This window comes from Stegostoma tigrinum, chromosome X (assembly GCF_030684315.1).
Source record: "Stegostoma tigrinum isolate sSteTig4 chromosome X, sSteTig4.hap1, whole genome shotgun sequence".
Taxonomy (NCBI): Eukaryota; Metazoa; Chordata; class Chondrichthyes; order Orectolobiformes; family Stegostomatidae; genus Stegostoma; species Stegostoma tigrinum.
This window is the reverse complement of record NC_081404.1, coordinates 9,534,170-9,560,497: the sequence shown is the minus strand read 5'-3', so window position 1 is coordinate 9,560,497 and position 26,328 is coordinate 9,534,170. Positions and strand designations below refer to the sequence as shown.

Genomic DNA, 26,328 nt, shown 5'->3' with positions numbered 1-26,328 from the left:
TCAGCCCATGATGTTCCCAAAAAGTAACGTTGGTGCATCTGCATCAGTTAGACCCAAATGTTTTCTCAAGCTGCAAACAACCTTTTGTACTTTCTTTGTTTTTTAAGTGAGTGTACCTTGTTTTCAGGCCACAGTCCAAAAAAAATGTGATCAATAGCAATATCAGGCAGAGTAATTCAGGCATGTTCTTGGTTTGGATCAACAATCTTATTTGAAATTTGCCAGTTGCAACCCAATAAACTGACTTAGCCAGATCCTCTCAAAAAGAGAATCCTGCATCCAAGGTAGAAACAAAACAGACCAATTAAAATATCTTATTGGTCAGTTAAACTGGCTTCATATTCAGACAAGTGCCAGTTTGGGAATGAGTACCAAGCTAAAACATGCTATAGTTGAGATTCTGAGAATAAATAAAATAATAAAGAAATTAATAATGTTTCCAGCCTTAGGTGATCCAGAAGATATGAAGTAAGTCATTTTTAGTTATGTTTCACATACAAACTTCCAGATACTCTACTACCACAGGATTCATTATATTTTTGGTAGGATAGAAGAAAAACTTTTGCCCACTGGACTGGGAAGCTGACATGTTAAAAAGAGTAGTTGCAGAAAAAATGTTAAGGATCGATTAACCTTGCTAGTGTGAAGAAAATATAAGTAAGAAAAGAGATTTCTAAAATAAAATGGGTCGATGAAGGTCACTAACTGTTAGGCTGTTTTACAAACAGAAATTACTGCTGTGAGAAGTTAAATGGCTTTGAAGAAGGATATCTTGTATTATGAGAACATGGAAAACTAATTTATAAGAGTTTGGACAACAAATTCTGTCTTTATTTCTGTATGTGAAGAAAATGTTAAAGATCAGGGTAATCTGGGATCTTGTCACGGTCATTTGTATTATATTGTGTGACATAGAGCAAAAAGCACACTTTTATTTCTTTGGTTTTGGAAAGACTGTTATCAAAAGTTTAATTGAAAGAGATAATATCTTTTAATATTGGAGCAATCAAATTGTTAAGTTTGTTAACATACTTATTTACGGAAAAGAGAAACAGGCGGTGGGTATTGATTATCTGAACACATATAAATAAGATTATCATTGACCAGAAACTGAATGGACTAGCCATATATATACTATGACTACAAGAGCAGGACAGAGGCTAGGAATCCTGCAGCAAGTAACTCATCTCCTGACTCCCCAAGGCCTGTCCACCATTGAAAAGGCACAAGTCAGGAGTGTGATGGAATACTTCTCACTTGCCTAGGTGGATGCAGCTTCAACACCATTTTAAAAACCATGATACCATCCAGGACAAAACAGCACTCTTGATTGGCACCACATCTGGAAACATTCACTGCCTCCACCATCCATACTTGAGTCCCCTGTGAAGTCTCAAATGTAACAGTGTCAACATGATGCATAACTTCATGGCCACACAAGATTGACCATGGATCTTGTCTGTGTTGAACATCCTGGAAACAAAATGACCTGGGTGAATACAGGGCAATAGGTCCTCCTGGTGCCACTACCCCATATCTTAAAACATCTCAGCTCTTTCCCTGGCCCCTGTATCCAAAAATGCTGGTGTGAACGAATTAGTCAGTGATGTTTTGGGCATGGAACTGCACAGCAAACAGGGAGCCAATGCATTAGTCTCACCAACGATTAATGACCCTACAGGTCTGTGTTCTGGGTAGTACATAGTTCAGTGTACTGCTTTTGCCCTTTAAAAGCCCCATCATTGGTAGTCTTGCAGCCCACTCCCTCACAGCTTGAGACACTTACCGCACCCATTCTGGATGTGGTCACAGCCATTTTCTTCCCCACTGCATACATTTGAATTCCAGCATGGTGGAAGGTGACAGTGAGCACCAGTAGCTTCCAGCCTCTGCCTTTACACATCTGTGAGCACCCCACCCCCCAAACATTTAGATCTTCTCCTTAGCCCATCGGATTCACTCCCTCCAGGTCAGTGCCCAATCCATCTATATGAACCTGCACCTGCCCACCTTTACTCTCCAGTCCCTGGAGTACGAAGTGACCATGCCAGGAAACATCATACACTTTGCCCGACTTGAAGCCAGGGTGCTCCTGACCATGGATGAATCCTCCTCCTGCATGACTCCATTCTCATCCAGCTATACCAAAACACCTCCTTTGCAGATACTATTTCCCCCTTCACAACTGTCATCTACCTTGCCCCCAGCCCGCAGCCGCCAAGAATACGTTGCCGAATCTTCCACTTGGGACAGCATCCCACCTCACGCTTCCCCCAGCTCCACTCTCCCCTTCCTTAGTTTTTATGGATGGGCCCATGAACTGACTGTAGCCCACCCCTTACCCTTACCAGACCTTAAGCTGGTTAAGCAGCCTTGCCAGACAGCCTCAGACAAGAACTGCCCAGACCTCTGACTGGTGCCTGCACTTCTCCCTGACCATGTTTGCCCTAAATCCCTGAATTGGTCGCTATGGAGGCACAAGACTGATATGAGCATATACCTGCACTGCAGAAGTATGAACCCTCTGAGAGCACCCTAACTGGATGCCTGACAATTCCCTGGACTGGTATCAGAGGCTGTCCTTGACTCACTGTGCCTGAAGCCCCTGACTGATGTCTCCATGGCCTTGGTGAATATTCATCCCCTGAGACTTGAGACATGGTTACTTGCTTGCTATACACGCAGCGTGTTTGCCATACAAGCTGCTGGCCCATGTTTCAGCTATGAAATTGAGTAGCAAGATGTCTGTCCCCTCAACTGAAGACTGCTGACCAGCAAGGTATGCTGTCTGGTTGTGTGACTGCACTAATTGGCATAACAAGGCAAGGCATGGATGGCGCAAGAAGCAGGTAGGCACTGAATGAGTGCTAAGAGAACTTGCAAGCAGTTGAGCTCAATCCATGAGCTGCGTTTCTGTTGGAGACTGTAGTTTATCCTTTCAGCAGCCTTTTAATGCCAGTTGCTGATGCACCCTACAATGCAAGTCCATGTTCCTTAAGTAGCTTGGAAGTGGATTGGAGAAGTGCCATAATGGCCACAAGGGGTTGGCAGATGTCAGATTCATGAATGAAGGGTGCATGCAGCTGGTACCCATGGATCATGCCCTGAGGTGCTATTTGGTCCCAAACAACATGGAGACAATTCGTTGCCAGTGGCAAGCTGAAGTCACCAAGCTCGTTTGGTGTGTTTCCTAAGATAGGAAGCTGAATATTAAAGAGGCAAGTTGTAGTTTTAATAAGGCATTTAACAAGCTGTATTCTCTCTCAATTAGCAACTTGCCACTTCCTAGTGGGAAACATGCCTCACTGCTTGGCAGAAGCATGAAAGTTGGAGTAAGATGCTCCCAAAATGGATACAGGCCTCGCCAGACTTCTCATTTGATTTTGCCACAAATCTCATCATTCAAACATCTGAGTGATGTGGGCTAAGATTCTGCCAAAGGCTACCCATTAGATGGAAAAAGCAATCAAGTTTAATTCTGGAAATAAGAATAAATTTGACAAAAATAGCATAATGATGATTTGTATCAAGTTACCTATAATAGATTTGGTAAATTACTAATTCAGTGTACTATTATACAAATGCATATTTTTTGCAATGTAACTGTACAGTCGAAAAGGTTATCAAAAAATGAAACTTTTTTTTACATTAATTGAACATCAACAGCCAACTAAGTGAAGGGAAAGGCAGTCTAAGGGATACTTATGCAATTTACATACCAGTATACATGCTGGAAATGTTCTTCATGGCTTGAAAACATTTGTCCCCAAGCAAAATCTCGAGTTAAAAGCTTTTATTAAAACATCAAAATAAATTTCTCGTGTATACGTATTAGATTATTTATTCTGAGATGGGGACCACATTGCAGGATGTGAAATACTGACTTTCTCTCTTTAATAGCCATCTAGTTCCGCATATTCATTCCCTATTGTAGTCCATTATGATAATCAAATCTTACCCCATCCTCTTTGACCTTTTTGGCATCGTCCAGTTTTTTCTTCTTACTTTCAGGCATTAGATCATCAAGCCAGCTTAGCTCACGCTTCAGAAAGCAAAGGTCCATCAATTTTCTAACAAAAACTAGAGCTAATACCTGCAATATAGCATCAGAGATCAGATTAAGAAATATTGAGGGCATGCACATAGCAGTTGAAAAAGGTTCATTGTTAACGATTAAATTTAATATGCATACTAAAACAAAAGCACTCAGGGATTTACAAATTTCTTTCGCACACTACAGCCTTTTGCTTTTGCAATTTTTCCTCAGTTGTGAAAAGGAGGAATGCAGTTTACCGCTCTGTGACATAATGCTACATATAGGAGACATATATAATGGGTATCACAATCCTTGTTACATTATCTGTTGTTCAACCAAATCAGACATTCCAGCGTGCACAAAATCTAGTTACCACAGAAGACTAATGTTAATATTTACATTAGTATTTTTCATCAATAAAATTCATAAATACTAGTAACAATAAATAGTATTAAAATTCAACATTAGCATATACCAGAAATATTTGAAGTTGGAAGACCTAATGACATAAGGGCCTAGAAATTCTTCATTTTTAACTGAAACACGTTTTTCTTGTAATTCCCTTGCATTTTTAGAACAAATGTACCGAAATACAAATTCTGAAACTATTTATGGGTGTTTGTTCAATGCAATATGCAACTATCAACCATACTGCTTGTGTGGCACAAATTAGTTTGCAAGAGGCACTTAACATGCAAAAAAGAATGCAGTTTTCACAAATCTAGCAGTGAAACAAAGTTGTTTAGAATATACAGTAGAAAACTAAAATGCTAAGCCTGTCTTACAAACTCTTAAATTGCATGTAGGAGTGCCAAATTAGCCTGTTTGGAGTTGGGGAAAAAGTAAAAGTACATTAGGAGCAGAAAGGTATTGCAGAAATGAGGTGTTGTGCATCCCTCATACTTGGATTGAAGTGAAGCTGTGAAGCCTTGAGTGAAAGGTAAGCAATTATTTTTAACATGAAATTCGAAACAAAGTTGCAGTTATGAAGAAATATATACAAGATCAGCAACATTCAGAGGACTGAACATAGAAACAGAGGTAAGCCCTGAGCTTGTTCTACCATTCAATTAGATCATGACTGATCTATGACCTAATTCCACATACCTGCCTTTGCCCCATTTTCCTTAATTCCTTTGGATGATAAAACACTCTCAATCTCAGATATAAAACTTACAATTGATCAAGAATCATTTGTTGTTTGTGGAAGAGAGTTCCAAACTTCTACTACCATTTCTGTGTTGGGGTATTTACTAAGGTGTTTATTAATTTCACTCCTGAAGGATCAGACTCTAATTTTTAAACTGTGCCACATAGTTCTGGACTCCCTTATTCACCCTGTTCAGTCATAAAATCCTCATTCAATTGACCCCTTTATCCTTTAAATTCCAGACAAAACAGCTGTAGTTTGTGTAATCTCTGGGAATCCAGATATCATTCTAGTAATTCCACACTGCACTCTCTTCCGAGGGTCAGCACGGACTAGTTGAACCAAAAGTTATGTTTCCAAGCTGTATGACACTGTATATCCTCCCTAATGCGTGGTACCCAGAACTGCTCATAAGATTTTAGATATGGTCTTCCCAGAGATTTGCTAGGGCACAACATACTTTTACTGCCTAAGTGTATTCTAGGCTTCTAGCTCAAAAGGCAAGCATTCCTTTAGTTTTTAAAAATTATTTTCTGTAGTGTTCACAGAATCCTTAGCATTCTGTAAAGACGTGAAAAGGATGGGCTTCTTGGTTGGACAAAGAATTCAGTATAATAATGGACATCTTGTGTTAAAATGGAATCATTATCATCCACCCCTGAAGAAGGTTCTAGAAAGATTAAGTTTGGAAGGGCTCCAGTTGAAATAGGTAGTGGAGAGAAACTCCCAAGGGTGGATCCATGCTCCCTGAGGTAGTTTGAGGACACTTTAATAAGAAACAAGGCAACAAGAAAGAATATGCAGCCATTCTGTTTGATTGGTACTTGTTACTGAATGATCGTATGATATTGCTGCATGACTAATGTGTTCTAGATCTACTCTTATTCTCTGATTAAACTCTACAAATTCATTATAATGGTTGTTGTCAACCCTGCATAAATTGGATATCTACAATAAGTGATCCAAAGATACAAATGGGAGAGAAAATTATCAGTGATCTTGAGGAACAGACACAGGGTGGATCTTAGAGCATAGGTGAGCAAAGGGTACGTTAATGGCTAAAGAAGGCAAGCCTGATATAAGCTGAAGGTCCAGCATGTTGAAAGAAACTGCTACTTTTATTTACGATTCACAACTGAGGATACTATCTTTCAAATGAAGGGTGGTTTATTGGTATTAATGTGTGCATCATTCACTGTAATCCTTGCTCAGTCTGGATAAAGTATGAAAATGTTAAGTTAGATTCTGATAATAAAATGAGTGCTATGACAGAAGAAAGTGTGACACAACCAGTGGCTACTTGGGGAACTTCAAAGGAGATCACTGGCACTCATGTTAAAACCAAGAGACCGTGAGATGTAATAACAGAGGTAGATCATTCAGTCCATTAATTCTGCTGTGCCATTCAAAGAAATTATGGCTAATTTGACAATCATTTGATAATCCTTAAATCCACTTTCCTGCCTTTTCATATACTGTTTAAACACTGTCTACTTCAGCCTTGAACATAATTAATGACCCAGCCTCGACAGCCCTTGCCATAAAGAATTTCACAGATTCACTACCTTCTGAGAGAAAAAATTCTTCCTCATTTCTATCTTAAATAAACAACTCTTCATTTTGAGATTATATCTGGGTACTACACTTTAGGAAGGACAATCTTCTTTCAGACTCTTCCACAAGGTGAAAGAAACCTCCCTTCTTCAACCCTGTCAAGACCCCTCAGAATCTTCCATGTTTCAACAAAGTCTGCTGTCATTCTTCTAAACTCCAATGAATGCAGGCTCAACCTATTCAAGCTCCCCTCCCAAAAACTTTCTCTATACCCAAGATCAGCTAGTGAACCTTCTCTGGACTGCCTCCAATCCTAGTACATGTTTCCTTCATTAAGGGGGCTAAAACTGTTCACAGTATTCAAGGTGAAAGCTAAGTAGTGCTTTGTATATTTTTAGCACAATTTCCCTATTTTCATATCCCATTCCCTTTGAAATAAAGGCCTTCCCCATCACCTGCTAAACTTGTATCCTATCTTTTTGTGATTTATGCACAAGGATTCCCAAATCTCTCCATGTTGCAGCTTTCTGCAGTCTTTCTCCATTTAAATAATATTTAGCTTCTGTATTCTTCCTGCCAAAGCACATAATCTACACTTCCCCAAATTACACTCCATCTGTCAAGATTTTGCCCACTTAGTTAATCTTTCAACATCCTTCTGTGGATATTGTCATCCTCACTACGCTCCTCGCTTATTTTTATGTCAGCTACAAACTTTGCTATAATATATTTCACTTTTCTGATCCGAGTCATTAATATGTTATAAATAATTATGGTTTCATTGATCCCTGTGGCACTCCAACAATTCAGAAATTGCCCCCCATTCCTGTCTTATCCCAACTTTCTGCTTTGTATTAGTTAGCTAGTCTTCCATCCATGCTAATAAACGACCCATAACACCTTGGGCTTTTATTTTGTATATAGCCTTTTGGAAATACAAATATACTATATCTGTTGGTTCCCCTTCATTTATCCTGCTTGTTACTGCCTTAAAGAATTTTGGTTAAATTGGTCAGGCACAACTTTCCCTTCAGGAAGCTATGCTGACTCTACTTGATAGTATTATGTCTTCCTAAATGTTCTGCTTTTACATCGTTTAAAGTAGACTAATATTTTTCCAATGACAGATTTTAAGCTAAGTGACATTTTTGGCTCTTTCTTTTTGAATAAAGGTGTCACATTCGCATTTTCCAGTTATCTAGGGCTTTTCCTGAATCTAGGGATACTTGGAAGATTACTGCCGAGGCATCTACTATCTCTGTAGCTACTTCTGAGGATGCAACCCATCAGATCCAGACACTATTGACCTTTAGCCCCATTTGTTTCTCTAATGCTTTTTGTCTGATGATAGATCTTCTGTTTATTTTCTTTTCCCCTTGAACCCCTTGATTATTTATAGTTTTTTTGGAATGCTATTAGTGTCTTCTACCATGAAGACTAATGCAAAATCATTATTCAACTCCTCTGCCATTTTCTGGTTTCCCATTATTATTTTCCCAGTTTCGTTCTCTAAGGGGCCTCTGTTCAATTTTGCCCCTCCCTTCCCTTTTTATATATTTAAAGAAGCTCTTGCAGTTTGTTTATATACCACTTGCCAGTTTACTCTCAAAGTTTATCTTCCTTTTTTGTTGTTACCTTTTGTTGGTATTTAAGATTTTACCAATCCCCTGGCTCACAATTAATCTTTACTACATTGTATATTTTTCTTTCAATTTATCTTTAACTTTCTTGGTTATTCATTGTAGGTTTATCCCTTTCTTAGAATCCTTTATCCCTGGAACATATTTTTGTTGTGAGTCATGAGCTATTTTCTTAGACATCTATCATTGTTGATAAATTCATTTTTCCAATCCAATCCAGATGGTCTGTGTCCTCATTCCTTTATAATTATCCTTTTTTAAGTTTGGCATGGTTGTTTTCATGCAAAGCTTTTCACTCTGAAACTGGTTGCTAAAATGTATTATGTTATGGCCATTGTTTTCTTGGGGAATCTTTTTACTGAGATCACTTATTAAAACTTTTTAATTACACATTACCAAATCCAAAATAGCCTGACCCCTGGTTGGATCCACATCATATTGTTCTTGAAAACTGTCTTGAATACACTCTCTGAATTCTTGCTCATGGCTATCTTTGTAAATTTGACTTTGCCAATCTACGTGAATTGACATACAGTTCTAGTTGCCCTGCTATAGGAGGATATTATTAAATTGGACAGGGTTTCGAAAAGATTTACCAGAATGTTGCTGGGGCTGGAGGGTTTGAGTTAGAACATAGAACATAGAACAGTACAGCACAGAACAGGCCCTTCAGCCCACAATGTTGTGCCGACCATTGATCCTCATGTATGCACCCTCAAATTTCTGTGACCATATGCATGTCCAGCAGTCTCTTGAATGTCCCCAATGACCTTGCTTCCACAACTGCTGCTGACAATGCATTCCATGCTCTCACAACTCTCTGTCTAAAGAACCCGCCTCTGACATCCCCTCTATCCTTTCCTCCAACCAGCTTAAAACTATGACCCCTCGTGTTAGCCATTTCTGCCCTGGGAAATAGTTTCCGGCTATCAACTCTATCTATGCCTCTCTTTATCTTGTGTACCTCAATTAGGTCCCCTCTCCTCCTCCTTTTCTCCAATGAAAAGAGTCCGAGCTCAGTCAACCTCTCTTCATAAGATAAGCCCTCCAGTCCAGGCAGCATCCTGGTAAACCTCCTCTGAACCCTCTCCGAAGCATCCACATCTTTCCTACAATAGGGTGCCCAGAACTGGACGCAGTATTCCAAGTGCGGTCTAACCAAAGTTTTATAGAGCTGCAACAAGATCTCATGACTCTTAAACTCAATCCCCCGTTAGTGAAAGCCAAAACACCATATGCTTTCTTAACAACCCTGTCCACTTGGGTGGCCATTTTAAGGGATCTATGTATCTGCACGCCAAGATCCCTCTGTTCCTCCACACTGCTAAGAATCCTATCCTTAATCCTGTACTCAGCTTTCAAATTCGACCTTCCAAAATGCATCATCTCGCATTTATCCAGGTTGAACTCCATCTGCCACCTCTCAGCCCATCTCTGAATCCTGTCAATGTCCCGCTGCAGCCTACAACAGCCCTGTAGACTGTCAACGACACCTCCAACCTTCGTGTCATCTGCAAACTTGCTGACCCATCCTTCAATCCCCTCATCCAAGTCATTAATAAAAATTACAAACAGTACAGGCCCAAGGTCAGAGCCCTGTGGAACACCACTCACCACTGACTTCCAGGCAAAATATTTTCCTTCTACTACCACTCGCTGTCTTCTGTTGGCCAGCCAATTCTGTATCCAGACAGCTAAGTTCCCCTGTATCCCATTCCTCCTGACCTTCTGAATGAGCCTACCATGGGGAACATTATCAAATGCCTTGCTGAAGTCCATATACACCACATCCACAGCTCGACCCTCATCAACTTTTCTAGTCACATCCTCAAAGAACTCGATAAGGTTTGTGAGGCATGACCTGCCCCTCACAAAGCCGTGTTGACTGCATTTAATCAAGCCATGCTCTTCCAGATGGTCATAAATCCTATCCCTCAGAATCCTTTCTAACACCTTGCAGATGACAGACGTGAGACTTACTGGTCTGTAATTGCCAGGGATTTCCCTATTTCCTTTCTTGAAGAGAGGAATTACATTTGCCTCTCTCCAGTCCTCAGGTACGACTCCAGTGGAGAGCGAGGATGCAAAGATCTTCGCAAGTGGCGAAGCAATTGCATTTCTCGTTTCCCAAAGCAGCCGAGGACAAATCTGGTCCGGGCCTGGCGACTTGTCAATCTTAATGTTTGACAAAATTTTCAGCACATCGGCTTCCTCTATCTCTATCCATTCCAGCATGCACACCTGCTCTTCAAAGTTTTCATTCACTACAAAGTTCAGTTCTTTCATAAAGTCAAAAGCAAAAAACTCATTTAGGGCTTCCCCTACCTCCTCAGACTCCACACACAAGTTCCCTATGCTATCCCTGATCGGCCCTACTCTTTCTTTGACCATTCTCTTATTCCTCACATAAGTGTAAAACGCCTTTGTGTTCTCCCTAATCCGTTCTGCCAAGCCTTTCTCGTGCCCCCTCCTGGCTCTCCTCAGACCATTTTTGAGCTCTTTCCTCGCCTGCCTGTAATCCTCTAGAGCTGAGCTTGACCCTAGCTTCCTCCACCTTATGTAAGCTACCTTCTTCCTTTTGACGAGAAGCTCCACCGCTCTCGTCATCCAAGGTTCCTTTATCTTACCCCTTCACTGGAGCATAGGAGGCTGAGTGTTCACCTTCTACAGAGGTTTATAAAATCATGAGGGGCAAAGATAAGGTGAAAAGCAAAGATTTTTTTTCCCTAAAGTGGGGGAGTTCAAAACTAGGGAACATATTTTGAAGATGAGAGAAGAAAGATTCAAAAGGGACCAAAGTGACAACCTTTTCACACAGAAAGTGGATTATATATGGAATGGACTACTGGAGGAAGTGATAGATGAAGGTACAGTTACAATATTTAAAGGACATTTGGACAGGTATGTGAACAGGAAAGGTTTGGAGGGATATGGGCCAAACGCAGGCAAACAGGGTTAGTTCAGTTTGGGAAACTTGGTCAGCATGGATGAGCTGGACCAAAGGGTCTGTTTCCATGCTGTATGACTCTATGACTGTATTAAAGTCACCCAACATGAATGTACTGCCTTTTTCACATGCCCTCATTATCACGTGATTTATTTTCTGCCTGAAAGCATCCTATCATTAGAGGGCCTATAGACTACACACACCAATGCCCAATTCCCCACATTATTTCTTATCTTCACTGATATGGATTCTATGTCTTCTGATGCAAGAGCATTTCTTGCTATTGTACTAATTACGTCTCATTCAAAAATGCTACCCACCATCCTTTCCTTTCCTTGTTCGTCCTTTCTAAAAATGATGTTGACTTCAATGCACTTGGAACCAAAATTGAGACAAATATCAATGAAATAGCAGAGAACCTATTGCAGTACAATGATCTGTGCTGAACAGATCAGCAGCCTCAGAAAGAGGATGTAACCTGCAGTCAAGACATGGATGCAAGTGCGCAGAGACAGCAGGCCTGCCATTTCAGTCCCAGTGTGCATCACAGGGACAGATGATGTGTTTAACAGATACAAAATATGAATCCAGAACAGGTCATTCCTGGTGCAGATAAGGATTCCTCCAGATAAGTAAATGGAGTTAAAGGCCATTGAAAAATCTGGAAACTTGTAAGGGTTGTCAATTACCAGCTAATCCTTAAATCAGATATTTGCCTAATGTCATGCATAGTATACGCATTTCATATTATGAAATTTCAGTCAATGCTTTTGACAACTGGATACAAGCTGTTAAAATGGCTGCCACAAATCATGCACCATTTGGCATTTGGACCAGATAGTATCAAGTCACTGGCAAATGCCTAATTAAATATAGACATAGTAAGGGTACCTGTGGAGTTCTCACATTTAATTGTTTAAGCATGGGTCAAAACACAGACTATGAAGTTTACAGACTCCTTGTTTCATACTGAACAAAAGGGAAGATTGAAACTTCTGAGGCCTACCCAGTTTAGTTTGGATGGGAAGGCCATTATGATTGGTCGCTGTCAACTTCCCATTGCATCACAATGGCCTCCCCATCCAAACCAGACTGCGTAGTCCTCAGAAGTGCTAATACACAACAGGGGATGTGGATTCAACTTGAACTTGTAAAACACAAAATGATAAGATGCCTGATCTTTCAGATGAAAAGAAATGGCAAATTGCTATTTGCAGGCAGATCCAGTGATCCATCAGTTGTTGGTCAATCCGAGAACTAGACTTTGAAATGAGCTGCTAGAGTACTTAGCCCGGTACAATTTCAAAGTTAACCTAGGAACCAAACTCCTACTTCATCAACTACAAGAAACCTCATGACCTGGTGTAACCTTTCATTTTACAAGAACCTCTCTTCAACTTTAAAGCATCAAATTCATTCAAGAAATCGCAAGTCTGCCAAATGGTAGATCGGAAATCAAATATCACAGACTGAGTAATGGCAATCTGTAAATATGTGTGAGTGTATGTCTGTGCACATGGGAATGCATGACACAGAATGCGACATTGCATTAATTTGCAGCAATTGCAAGAGAATAAATAATCTTTAGCTTTAAATTTACAATCAGTTGCTGCTGGATTATTTATTTGCAATACACACTGCAAAGGTAAGAAAAGGCACACTACTAGCCATATAAAACATACTTATTAAAGGTAGTAAGCAGCACAAATGTTGTCTATGACAAAAGGAATGGTATATGAGCTAGTTCAAGTTACTCTAATTTATAAGACATGAGGAGAAATGGAACACATGGATCATATTATACTATTAGACAAATTAAAAAGTCACACAAACCTTGAAATAAATCTTTTAATCTTTACACTAGAAATCCAAAAAAAACATTAAATATGCCAAGACAATACAAACATGACAGGGTTAAAGAAGAAAATTACAAAAAGCAGGAGATTCTCATGAACAAATCTGACCTGGTCTGCTAAACAATTTTTGCAGCTTCTCCCTCAGAATAAATCATCATGCCTTATGACATAGCAGTCTGTCTTCTTGCATGGCTACTTTTGTAATAATGATTGCTGCATCTCGTGTCCTATGGCTTATAATTGCTGCTCAGATATTGTTGATGAAACTTTTATCCTTGGTGAGATGTGTGCTATATTTCACACACAAAACAGACTGGAAATCTTCTCAGTTGCAAAGGCACCCATAATTGGTCAAAATGTCTGATACATTGCTCCTCTGAATTTTACTTCATTATAGTTCTGCTGTATCAAGGAAAGCATACAGGTGTAATGAACCATGGTTGCACCAGGACTGGTTGAAAATGTAGAAGTCAAATGCTCCCTAGAAAAGATCAACTGAACAATTTTCAGCCAGTGATTGCACGTTTGTAGAGTAACAATACTTCCTCTCAATTAAATTGCGAAATTATGTACAAGTGCACAAGGGTCCACATGTACTGTTTATGATCCCACATCTCCTCGGAAAGTTGAAACGTAATTGTCTGTTGCTGCTCACTGTCAAGGTTTATTGGTATTAGTATGGCAAAATGGAGCATTTATCACTTGTTATTATTCAGTAGTGCACATTAAATTAGTTAATACTTGGGTATTTGGTGTAAATAAATGAAAGGCTCAGCAAGACACAAGTTGAGGGTGATGTAAAGTTCCACTGTGGCCAGTAGCATAGTACAGATGTTGGACTGTGTCTACAGTCTATTCTTTGAAGATGGCACATCTTACTGACAATCTTTCACTGAGCCATGGTTTGCACAGGCTTTCATCCACTGAGATTCAAGTAGCTTATGGTCGCAGTTTATCTACTATTTGGGACATTGGCAGTGGTATTCTCTTCTGCCCATTGTTCCCTCTATTTGTTTACCTATATGATAACTTGTTCTTCACCCATGTGGTCAAACATTTCAAAGAAAATCTTCGTTCTCTACTGAGATTGCTGTCCTCTGTTTCCATTGTCCAATTCCTTGCTTTGTAGATCCAAATAAATAACTGGTACTTGTATTATGCCACTCATGATGTCAGAATATCCCAAAGCATTTTACAAAGAATAAATTGCTTTTGAAGCAGAAATGTAGGAATCACAGCAACAAATTTGCGCACAGCAAGTTCTCACAAACAGCAATTTAATCATGACTAGATCATCTGATCTTATTAAATATAAAAGTATTGTTGATTGAAGGATAATTATTTCCTAGGGACCAGCAATAATGCCCAGTTCTCCATCAGAGAGCAGACAAGATCTCTGTTTAATGTGTCATCTGAAAAACACTACTTCTAACAGAGCAGCAGTCCCTTAGCATTGCACTGGAGGTTCAGTTCAATTTTAATGCTCATAAACTTTACATTGTATGTGATAAGTGGGAAGTTGAAAGTGAAGGCGTTAACTTGCATCAGAGATAGTAAGAACTGCACATGCTGGAGTATCTGAGATAACAAGGTGTAGAGCTGGATGAACACAGCTGGCCAAGCAGCATCAGAGGAGCAGGAAGGCTGATGTTTCGGGCCTAGACCCTTTTTCATTAATTGGGGGGGGGGGGGGGGCGAAAGGGGGTTCTGAAATAAATAGGGAGAGAGGGGGAGGCAGATAGAAGATGGATAGAGGAGAAGATAGGTGGAGAGGAGACAGACAAGTCAAAGAGGCGAGGATGGAGCCAGTAAAGGTGAGTGTAGGTGGGGTGGGGATAGGTCAGTCCAGGGAGGACGGACAGGTCAAGGGGGTGGGATGAGGTTAATAGGTAGGAGATGGGGGTGGGGCTTGAGGTGGGAAGAGGGGATAGGTGGGAGGAAGGACAGGCCAGAGAGGCCGGAACGAGCTGGGCTGATTTTGGGATGTGGTAGGGGCAGGAGAGATTTTGAAGCTTGTGAAGTCCACATTGATACCATTGGGCTGCAGGGTTCCCAAGCGGAATATGAGTTGCTGTTCCTGCAACCTCCGGGTAGCATCATTGTGGCACTGCAGGAGGCCCAGGATGGACATGTCGTCCAACGAATGGGAGGGGGAGTTGAAATGGTTTGTGATTGGGAGGTGCAGTTGTTTAGTGCGAACCGAGCATAGGTGTTCTGCAAAGTGGTCCCCAAGCCTTCACTTGGTTTCCCCGCCGTACAGGAGGCCACACTGGGAACAGCGGATACAGTATACTACATTAGCAGATGTGCAGGTGAATATCTGCTTGATGTGGAATGTCATCTTGGGGCCTGGGATGATGGTGAGGGAGGAGGTGTGGGGGCAAGTGTAGCACTTCCTGTGGTTGCAGGGGAAGGTGCTGGGTGTGGTGGGGCTGGAGGGGAATGTGGAGCAGACAAGGGAGTAGCGGAGAGAGTGGTCTCTCCAGAACGCAGATAAGTGTGGGGAGGGAAAAATGTCTTGGGTGGTGGGGTTGGATTGTAGATGGCGGAAGTGTCAGAAGATGACGTGTTGGATCCGGAGGTTGGTGGGGTGGTACGTGAGGATGAGGGGGATTCTGTTTTAGTTGTTGTTGCAGGGAGGGGGGTGTGAGGATTGAGTTGCGGCAAATGTGGGAGACATGATTGAGGGCATTCTCGACCACTGAGGCCAGGGGGGGATGTTGCGGTCCTCGAAAAACGAGAACATCTGAGGTGTGTGAACGTGGAGTGCCTCATCCTGGGAGCAGATGCGGCGGAGGCAAAAGATTTGGGAATAGGGGATGGCATTTTTGCAGGAAGATGGGTGGGAGGAGGTGTATTCTAGGTAGCTGTGGGAGTTGGTGGGCTTGAAATGGATATCGGTTTCTATGTGGTTGCCAGAGATGGAGACAGAGGGGCCCAGGAAGGTTAGGGATGTGTTGGAGATGGTCCAGGTGAACTTAAGGTTGGGGTGGAAGGTGTTGGTGAAGTGGATGAACTGTTAGAGCTCCTTGTGGGAGCACGAGGCGGCGCCGATACAATCATCAATGTATCAGAGGAAGTGGGGTTTAGGACCACTCATATTCCGCTCGGGAACCCGGCAGCCCAAGGGTATCAATGTGGACTTCACAAGCTTCAAAATCTCCCCTCCCATACTGCATCCCAAAACCAGCCTGGCTCGACTCCGCTCCCCCCCCCCCCCCCCCCCCCCCCCCCCCCCGCCAACCTGTCCTTCCTCCCACCTATACCCTCCTCCCACCTCAAGTCCCACCCCCATCTCCTACCCACCAACCTCATCCTGCCTTCTTGACCTGTCCGTCCTCCCCGGACTGATCTATCTCCTCCCTAACTCCCCACTACACTCACCATTACTGGCTCCATCCCTGCCTCTTTGACCTGTCTGTCTCCTCTCCACTTATCTTCTCCTCTATCCATGTTGATTCAGACTCGCCCCTCTCTCCCTATTTATTTCAGAACGCTTCCATGCCCCCATTTCTGATGAAGGGTCTCGGCCCGAAATGTCAGCCTTCCTGCTCCTCTGATGCTGCTTGGCCTGCTGTGTTCATCCAGCTCTACACCTTGTTATCTCTTTAACTTGCATATTCCTTTATAGCTCTAAAAAAGCTAAAAACAGCAATATGTTGGCAACTTTCATAAAATATAACAACAGCTTCATGGGAGCTTCTGAAAGAGCATTAAAAACCAATCAAAAATGCTTGGTTGATGCTTGTTTTATTTGGGTAATAAGTTTACAAACAGAAAATATCAACCTAAATGTACATCATGGAGCAACAATATGTAGGTTTTTGTTCAGAGTTCCCAATCTCCTTGAGCCATTTGTAAAAGTCATAGTGAAGAAGGGGAACATTTACAGAGCATCTCACAAGGCCATTTTAATGTATTTTCTGACAGGAGGTTAAAGGACAACTTTGGTCGGACCCAAACATCAGGACCGTTGCCCACTGTTGGGCAGAAGATAATATGTATCTCAAAGACCTAAAAGAAGGTAGGAAGAGGAAAATAACTTTAAAAGCCAGGTAAACAGTGCAAAAGAAACCAAAATTTTACCATCATAGGAAAGACAATTGCTGCAGGTGAGGCTTTGATGACCCATAGCAGGACCAGACAGGTGAGCTGTATGAGTGTAAAAAGGTGAACTTTGCGCAGAGGCACATGACGCAGGTAGATAAAATCTGGTTGGTGCTTGGCTGGCATCGCAAATAGTTGCAGACGATCAAAGAACTGGAAAAAGCAAGATTTAATAATTAAAAGAGTTGGTAATTTTCAAAAGATCAGGCTCATCCATAGTACTCATTACAAAAGTATATTGTGTTAAATTTGTAAAACCTTTATTAATAGTCTGAAATATCAGCCAGAGAAAAGATTTTTGATTGAGGGATAACAAAAAAGCTACTATACATCTTCAGGTGTAATGTAGTTTTCATCTTTCCCAAATTGTTGGCTGAGGGGAGGAGAAAGAGTCTTAATATAAATAGGTACTAGAATACGTGCTGCTCAATTTTGGGAATACATTACACTGAAAGACATTTGATACTTGAAAAAAAAATCCAGTTTGCCTGTTTGTCTTTCTCCTTCTACATGAAACCAACCAGTAATTTATTCTTTTACAAGGCAGAAGTAAATTCACAATGCCATTTCTAACAATGCTGAATATAATGTATGAAGAAAATGAGATTTTGTTTAATTTCCTATTTGAAGTGATATCTGTAAAATTGTTAAATTACACAAAGAACATTAACAATTCAAATTCTACAATTATGAAACTCAACATTAAATAGCACAAAATTGTTGATTTGTTTGATAAAGCAGTTAAAATATTTTGGGTTCCAGAGAAACTTACTAATAGCAGAATATTTTCTTCATAATATTAAATACTACTGTATTATAAATTTCTTATGGTATGCATAATAACTACACATGTTGCAGTGGAAAGTCTGTTTCCTGAATGTACTTCTCACCTGAATTCCTTTCAGTGATGAAACCCCCATGTAAAGAAAGACTCCGTAAAGCACTGGCATCGGAATAAACTGTGAATATAAAGTGATTGCAAGTGTCACAAATGAAACTGGCACATATTGCTGGTCCACATTTTTCTCCTGATGTGACTCCTTCCCCCCTACTATACAAAATGATTTGACAAAAGAGGATAGGTTATTGGTAATTCTATGCCAAGACTAATTTGTAACAATAGTAGTTTACAGCTTGGAAGGAACACATGGCTCACTGCACATGGCAGCATATGTGACTGCTATTTATAGAAATCCTGCAATGTGGAAGCAGGCCATTCAGCCCATCTCATCCACACTGACCCTTTGAAGAGCATCCTACCAAGATTTACCCCCCCACATATCCCAGTAACCCTGCATTTTCCATGGATAATCCACCTAGCCTGTACATCCCTGGATACTATGGGCAATTTAGCATGACCAATCCACCCTAACCGGCACATCTTTGGACTGTAGAAGGAAACTGGAGCACTCGGCACACAAACACAGGGAGAATGTGAAATCTCCACACAGACAGTCCCCTGAAGCTGGAATTGAAACCAGGCCTGTGGTGGTCTGCGGCAGCATTGTTAACCACTGAGCCGCCATGTCACTCCTATTAGTATACAATAAATCTAAACTGATTCTTCCATCTCTCTTCCAGCAAAACATCTTCCCTTTCACTCAGCACCTTTCCTGATAGTACATTCAAGGGAAAGATAATGGTATAGCAATAGTAATGTCACTGGACTTGTAATCCAGAGGCCCAGGCTGATGTTCCAGGAGTATGATACAAATGTCACTGCTGCAGCTGGCAGAATTTAAATTCAAATCATAAGTCTGGAATTGAAAATTGAAAATTGAAACTATCATCAATAGGTTGTTCAGTGTTTCAGAAGGATAAAGAGAAAGGAAAAGGAGGCAGTGTAGCTTTGTTAGTAAAGGTTGGATCAGTGCTGTAGTGAAAAATAATTTTGGCACTGGAGATCAAGATGTAGAATCAGTCTAGATAGAAATAAGAAATAGCAAGGGAAACAAGTCCCTGGTAGGAGTAATCTATAGGTCCCCTCAGTAGTTCCACAGTCGGACACAGTCTAAACCAGAAAATAATGGAGATTTGTACGAAAGTTACAGAAAAAAATTGTAGTTGATTTTAAAAACCAAAAGAAATGTAGATTTTGTAAATCATAAACAAAAACAGAAACTGCCGGAAAAACTCAGCAGGTCTGGCAATATCAGTGAAGAGAAATCAGAATTAACATTTCAGGTCCAGTGTTCAGCAACTTCTGCTTTTATGGCTGATTTTATTATGCATATAGACTGGCTTAATGAAATTGACAAGTGTCGTCTCGATGGAAAACTCAGATTGGTTCTTGGAGCAAAATATTGGGGAACCAACTAGGGAGAAGCCATTCAACAGGAGCAAGTAAGGAGGAAGAGACCTACTGTTGTATAATGAGATGGGATTAATTCATGAACTGAGTAAAGGATCCTTTAGGGAACAGTGTTCACAGCATACTGGAAATGGCGATTAATTTGATCCCACACCAGTGTTCTGTTGTTAAATATAGGCATGAAGACAGATTTGGGCCCAATGGACTGGGGAGAAAGACTAAAAGGTGGAACAGTTGATGAACAGTGGCAGACATTGATGTTCAGTTGCTCCCAACTAAAATATATTCCAGCGGGAAGAAAGATTGTAATGGGGGAGAAAGCATCCATGTCTAAACAAGGAAATTAAAGATACCATAAAGGCAAAAACTAAGGCATACCATATTGCAAAGGTCAGGCTGGAGGCTGGAGGATTGAGGATTAGGGATCTTTTAAAGACCAACAAAGGCTTACTAAAAATGTAATAAAAAGAATGATGATTAATTACACGAAAACTAATGCAAAATATAAAAACGGATAGCAAAAGTTTCTGTAAGTATATGAAAAGGAACAGAGTAGCTAAGATGAATGTTGAATGTAGACTCAATCAGGTGAAGTGCCTCATCTGCTGCCCCATCTACAAACAGCCTCCCCTGCACCTGCAACAAAGCAGCAGTGTAAACATGACTTACAATGAGTTTGAGTAACTCGGTATTTAGAAGTGCAGCAATTCCTTCCATAATCCTTGGTTTTAAAATACTCCTTTTCCTATTTCAGTCCACAATGAAAAATACTGCAAGATAAAGAGATACACTCTTTGTACAAGGAGGCAATCTCACCTCTTAGAATTGGATTGGCTAATTTGATCAGTGTTTTGGGAGAGTACGACGACAGGTAAGTCAGGTAAAGGGCAGGATCACAGAAGCCTCGACCTTTGTAACGGTCTAACAGGTTTGAGGAATTTTCAGTTTGTCTGGGTGAGAGTGAAGGCTGCAGGATAGATGAGCAAACTGAGCATGCCACAGTGGTACAAGAAGCCAATCAACAGGAGTGAGTAAGGAGGAATGTTGTGGTAGTAGGGGATGGTATAGCAAGGGAGATTGACACCATCTTCTGCAGCAAGAAACAGGAGTCCAGATGGCTGTGTTGCTTCTCTGGGCTCAGGGATTACGACATCTATTCAGGGTTGGAGAGGAACTCGTCCTCATTTACCATCCCACCAGCATCCACATCCAGAATACCATTAGCTCCTGTTTCCACCACCTCCAATGAGATGCTACAAACGTATTCCCCTCTCCTCCCCAGTCCACCTTCCACAGGGACTGTTCCCTCCTGGACACCCTGGTCCACCCTTCTTTCACTCTCAACACCCCCCAAGTACCATGCTGCCTTCCCCTGCAATTGCCGAAGGTGTAACACTTGCCTATTTACTTCTTCCCTCCTCAGTATCAAAGGGCCCAAGCATACCTTCCAGGTGAAGCAGTGCTTTATCTGCACTTTACACAATCTGGTCTACTGCATTCACTGCTCACAATGTGGTCTCCTCTACATTGAGAATATGAAGTGTAGACTGGTGCTATACATTCCACAAACTGGACTGGTTTGATGATTGCTTTGCTTTCCAATCTTCTGATTTCTGTCTCTATTTTTGCCCATAAGGCAAATGGCACCAGGTGGATCTTGCAGAATTGTGGAATTGCTTCCTGGTCAATATGTAACTCAGATAGTAAGAATTGCCAATGCAGGAGTCAGAGATAACACAGTTTGGAGCTGGATGAGCATGGCAGGCAGGGCAGCATTAGAGGAGCAAACAAGCTGACATTTCAGGTCTGGACTCTTCTTCAGAAATGGGGGAGGGGGAAAGGGCTCTGAAATAAATAGAGAGAGGAGGGATTGGACTGGGGAAGGTAGGTGGGATGGTGATTGGCCTCCTCTACGTTGCTGAGACCAAGCGAAGGCTCGGAAACTGCTTTGTAGAGCACCTGCGCTCTGTTCACGACAAATGACAACACCACCCAGTCGCGAACAATTTTAACTCCCCCTCCCGCTCCCTGAATGACACGTTCATCCTGGGCCTCCTCTAGTGTCAAAATGATGCCACCCAGAAACTGGAGGAGCAGCACCTCATATTCCACCTCAGGAGTCTACAGCCCAATGGTCTCGATGTGGACTTTACTAGTTTCAAAAAGTCCCCATCCCCGGCCTCATCCCATGATCAACCCTCCCTCTCATCCCCGCTTCTTGACCTGACACAATCTGTCCCTCTTCTCTCCCACCTATCTGCCTTTCCCACCTCACTGATCAATCTCCATCGCTGCCTACCTGCATCCAACTATCACCATCCCACTACCTTCTCCAGCCCCAACCCTCCTCTCTCTATTTATTTCGGAGCTCCCTTCCCCCTCCCCCAATTCTGAAGGAGGGTCCAGACCTGAAACGCCAGCTTTCCTGGCCTACTGTGCTCCTCCAGCTCCACACTGTGATATCTCTGGTCTATATGTAAGGTGGCTTTGGGCCCTTTGATAATTCCTAGACCTTCCTGAAAAACTTCTAGGTATTTAATTAAGACTTCACTCAGGCAGCCATTTTCTAATTGAAAAACATTGAGCCAATCAAGGTGAATCTTTCTCAACCAATTCGAACCTATCAGGTTGGGCCTGAGCCTTTTACTACAATCAGCAGGAACTGAACCAGCTGCTTCTCATATGAGACTGGAACCGAACTTATATCCTCAATCTGCAAAGGTTCCGTAGTATAGGCTCTCAGTCTAGGCAAGGACTAGCACAAACCCAAGGGTTGGAGTCCAGAGCAAATTTTATTAATCACTGAAAAGGGCATACCGGTACTGACCTCCACGAGAACCAGATGACTATTTAATCAGTTTTTTTTGATTGGTTCTGACTTGGATGTTGCTGAGCAATGTAACTGTTCCAAACCTAAAGTAGGTGGACTTTCCAGGGTGAGTACTCTTCTAGATGCCTATGAGTTGCCTTGCTCAATCTAGGTATAGTGGGACTCTTTCGCTGTCTTAAGTCTGCACACCAGCAGCAATGGTTTGCTGTCTGTATCCTGAAGAAAATTTTAACTATCTGGCTGAGGTTTGGCTTTGTTTTGGGGTTTTGCTGTGGGCTGACCTAGAGTCCCTCTGTTCAGGATATGTCCTGAGTGAGGCTTTGCAATTGCCTTCACTCGAAGCTGTGTTTCCTGAGCTCAGTCACACGGGTGAGGATGTCCATTTCCATCAGAATACCCTGTAACTCATATGCTCCGCTTGCCTCGTTTTCCATTGATAAAGCCAGTTGTCGTGCCTATTTGAAGTCCAGCTGGGCTTCAGCTAGTAGGTGCTTTTACATGGTCACATCATTAATCCCACACACCAAACAGTCTGTCAGCATCTCACTAAGCATCAAACCAAAGTCACATGCCTCTGCCTTTTGTCTTAATTTAGTTAAAAATCCCAATATGGATTCCCTTGGTTTGCACATTGCCAAAAAACCCATAGTATCGCACACTTACAAGAAGCTTGGGGTCATAATTTTGTGAGCGCATGGAATAGTTTGCCAGTGGTAGTCGTGAAAGCGGAGTCATTAGTGACATTTAAGCGACTGCTGGACATGCACATGGACAGCAGTGAATTGAGGGGAATGTAGGTTAGGTTGTTTTATTTTTGGATTAGGATTATTCCACGGCACAACATCGTGGGCTGAAGGGCCTGTACTGTGCTATACTTTTCTATGTTCTATGTTCTATAATATTCCTTAACTATATCGATCAACTCTCAATGTTTTACAATCTGGTGCCTCAGGAAAAGGCAGGCTCCTAATAACTGAAAAAGCTATGGGTCCACAAGCTGTCAGGAGAATTAATTGTTGCTTTTCATCTGCCCAATGTCATTTGCCTAGCATTCTTTTCACGTACTGTGCCCAGTCTTCAACAGCAGGATCGAACAGGTCAAGCTTCCCAAAATTACAGCATGATGCCAGAAATTCTTTCCCCAATTTAAAGGTGATTATTCTGAGTGAATTTCTTCAGGAGCTTGCTTTTCTCTTGTCACCGCTGAAATAACTCCACATGGGCTGGTATCCCATCACCAAGTCTCACCCTTTATTTACACATGGAAAGTCCTTGACACTGATCCAGCTTCCTCAGAGCCAGCTCTCAGAGTAAATAGGACCTCTGACACTTCTGTTTATATCTGTCAGCCAGGGCTCCCTGACTGGGCCAGATTACCAGCTCCAATCAGGGAATGTATACTCTGAGGTCCAATGTGTAGAGCTGGATGAACACAGTAGGCCAAACAGCATCAGAGGAGCAGGAAAGCTGACGTTTCAGGCCTGGACCGTTCTTCAGAAATCATTTCTGAAGAAGGGTCCAGGCCTGAAACGTCAGCTTTCCTGCTCCTCTGATGCTGCTTGGCCTGCTGTGTTCGTCCAGCTCTACACCTTGTCATCTCTGATTCTCCAGCATCTGCAGTTCCTATTATCTCAATGAGGTCCACCTGGATGACCTTGTCACAATCACTACAAAGAAAAAAATTTGAGGAGAAGTGGTAATTCAAAGATTAGTGACGAAACCAAGAATGGTATTATTATAAGATATCAAACAGACTGCGACAGGAAGGGATAGAAAGTATGAATTTAATAATCAATATAGAAGAACAGAATTTAACAAATGAGTAAATGGATAAAACTGAAAGCTCTGCATTATCTGATGCACACAGCATTCAAAACAAAATAGATGAATTGACAGCTCAAATAAAAATAAATAACTACAATCTATTGGCCATTACAGAGACATGGCTACAAGATGACATGGATTGGGGTCTGAATCATGAAGATTACATGACATTTAGGAATGACAGGAAACTAAGAAAAGGCAGAGGGTTGGTTCTATTATTTAATTATGGTATCCGGGAAAGCAAGACGTGGAAACACTGTGGGTAAAGATGAGAAATTATGAAGGCAAGTTGTCATTAAGAAAGGCCTCAAACTGTAACCACACAGGTTGAAATATTAAGGGCACAAAGAATGACAGCTTGTCAGGAAGCAATAATCACAGAAGTTTTAAATCTATATATCAATTGGAAAAGACAGATCAGCAAAGTTTATTTAGATGAGATCACAGAATGTTTCTGAGATAGCTTCTTGTTGTATAATGCGATGGGATTAATTAATTATCTCATAGCTAGGTATCCCTAGGTTGCAGGGGAATTATGACAGTACAAAGGCAGAGCTGGCTTTTATGTTTCTATTGCCTGAAAGGAATGTACAAGGGAATAACGACACCAGCTTATTATTATTTTCATCTTTGTAAAATCATAAATGCTGATTTCATCAGCCTGGGTATGCATTCTTGCGTTAATGGAACCTTTGTTCTAGATACATTTATAATAAACAAAGGATTTTTAAAATAAAAATTGGCATGGTTTGGGCAAGTTTAAGACGACTCATTAGCACCTTATTTCTAGAGCAAAGACTTGTGTTGAATTGTACACCAAATACCTATAATATGTTGATTTTAGCAGATTGAATAATTCCTGTAGATCATAGCAGTAGATGAGAAATATTCATTAATGACTAGTATTTTTTTATATGAGTAGAAATCATGCTGAAATAAATGGATTGTATTGTAAGAAACATGTAATGATTTTCGTGTGGTCAACTAATGAGCCTTTCGATTGATATTTATTAATTCAAACAAGTAAAAAGTTATCTGTATTTGCATACTAAGCCAACATAAAAGATTTGGATCCTCTTGTGGCACAGTGGTAGTGTTCCCACCCATGGACCAAGAGGCCTGTGTTAAGTTCCAACTGCTCCAGATATACATAATAACGTCTCTGATCAGCTTGATTAGAAAAATAGGTTGTTATAAAATAATAATATGAAACGTTTGTGTTTGTCATGGTTGAATAGGTGATCTATTTACCATTACAAACATAAACGTTTCACATTTTAGATTGATTTATTGCAACAGAAATCAATTTGGCTGTACACCCAACAGAAATGTGTTTTATGCCGTAAAATATGTTCCACGCACATTAAACTATTTATACTGACATTCATGTTTATCATACTATTTTCAATTTTGGTTGAATCAGCTTAACCAAACTTAAAAGAAATTAAAATAGGTAATTGAAACTCACCATAATATTTTAATTCATTAAGCTTTAGGATTCTGTCAGATCAAAGACCGTCATATACTAACATAAAGCTTCTACAACACAGATCAAATTTCAATCCCTGTCAAGACACGGATACCAAACCCAGTAGAAAAAGATAAAACACATTTAACTTACTATGAAAATAATAAGGAATTTTATGATTCAAACAGAATTTTTTATGAGAAATTATTTAGAAATCAGACTTGCCTATGTCTGGGATCCATGTAGCTCGCTTGTCTCGGTAACTTCCACAATCCCAATGGCAAATGCTCTTGTTAGTGCTCCTTGGACCAGAGAACTGGCTATTTTGTTGACAGGTCTTGGAAGTAGGGTCTTCTCCCCAGTTGGGGCAGAAGATATTAATTCAACACTGGATTTATAGTTTTGTATTATAATTTTTAAATCGGTAGCATCTACTGATTTTTGTTTCATACTTCCATTCAATTGTTAATATCTTGAAATACTTAAGCCTTTAAAAAAGCCATAAGATCATAAAATGTAGGAATAGAGTAAAATAATTTGACCTGTTGAGTCTGTTCTGGCATTCTCTGAAATCATGACTGATTTGATCATCCTGCCTTTTCCTC

At 41.0% G+C, this 26,328-nt stretch overlaps 1 protein-coding gene across 8 annotated transcripts in view; it reads right to left on the bottom strand.

The window, feature by feature from the left end:
- Positions 1 to 26,328, bottom strand: part of LOC125448266 (electroneutral sodium bicarbonate exchanger 1-like) — a 383,257-nt gene that overhangs the window by 25,938 nt on the left and 330,991 nt on the right. For 7 of the 8 annotated variants that reach the window (XM_059643484.1, XM_048523424.2, XM_048523426.2 and 4 more), the window contains 3 exons: positions 18,181 to 18,249; positions 17,270 to 17,443; positions 3,959 to 4,093 (listed from right to left, as the gene is read on the bottom strand). In XM_059643484.1, the coding sequence (XP_059499467.1) occupies positions 3,959 to 4,093; positions 17,270 to 17,443; positions 18,181 to 18,249 (378 nt within the window). The remainder of the gene's footprint in view (positions 1 to 3,958; positions 4,094 to 17,269; positions 17,444 to 18,180; positions 18,250 to 26,328) is intronic. The other variant, XM_048523431.1, reaches the window with a different exon arrangement.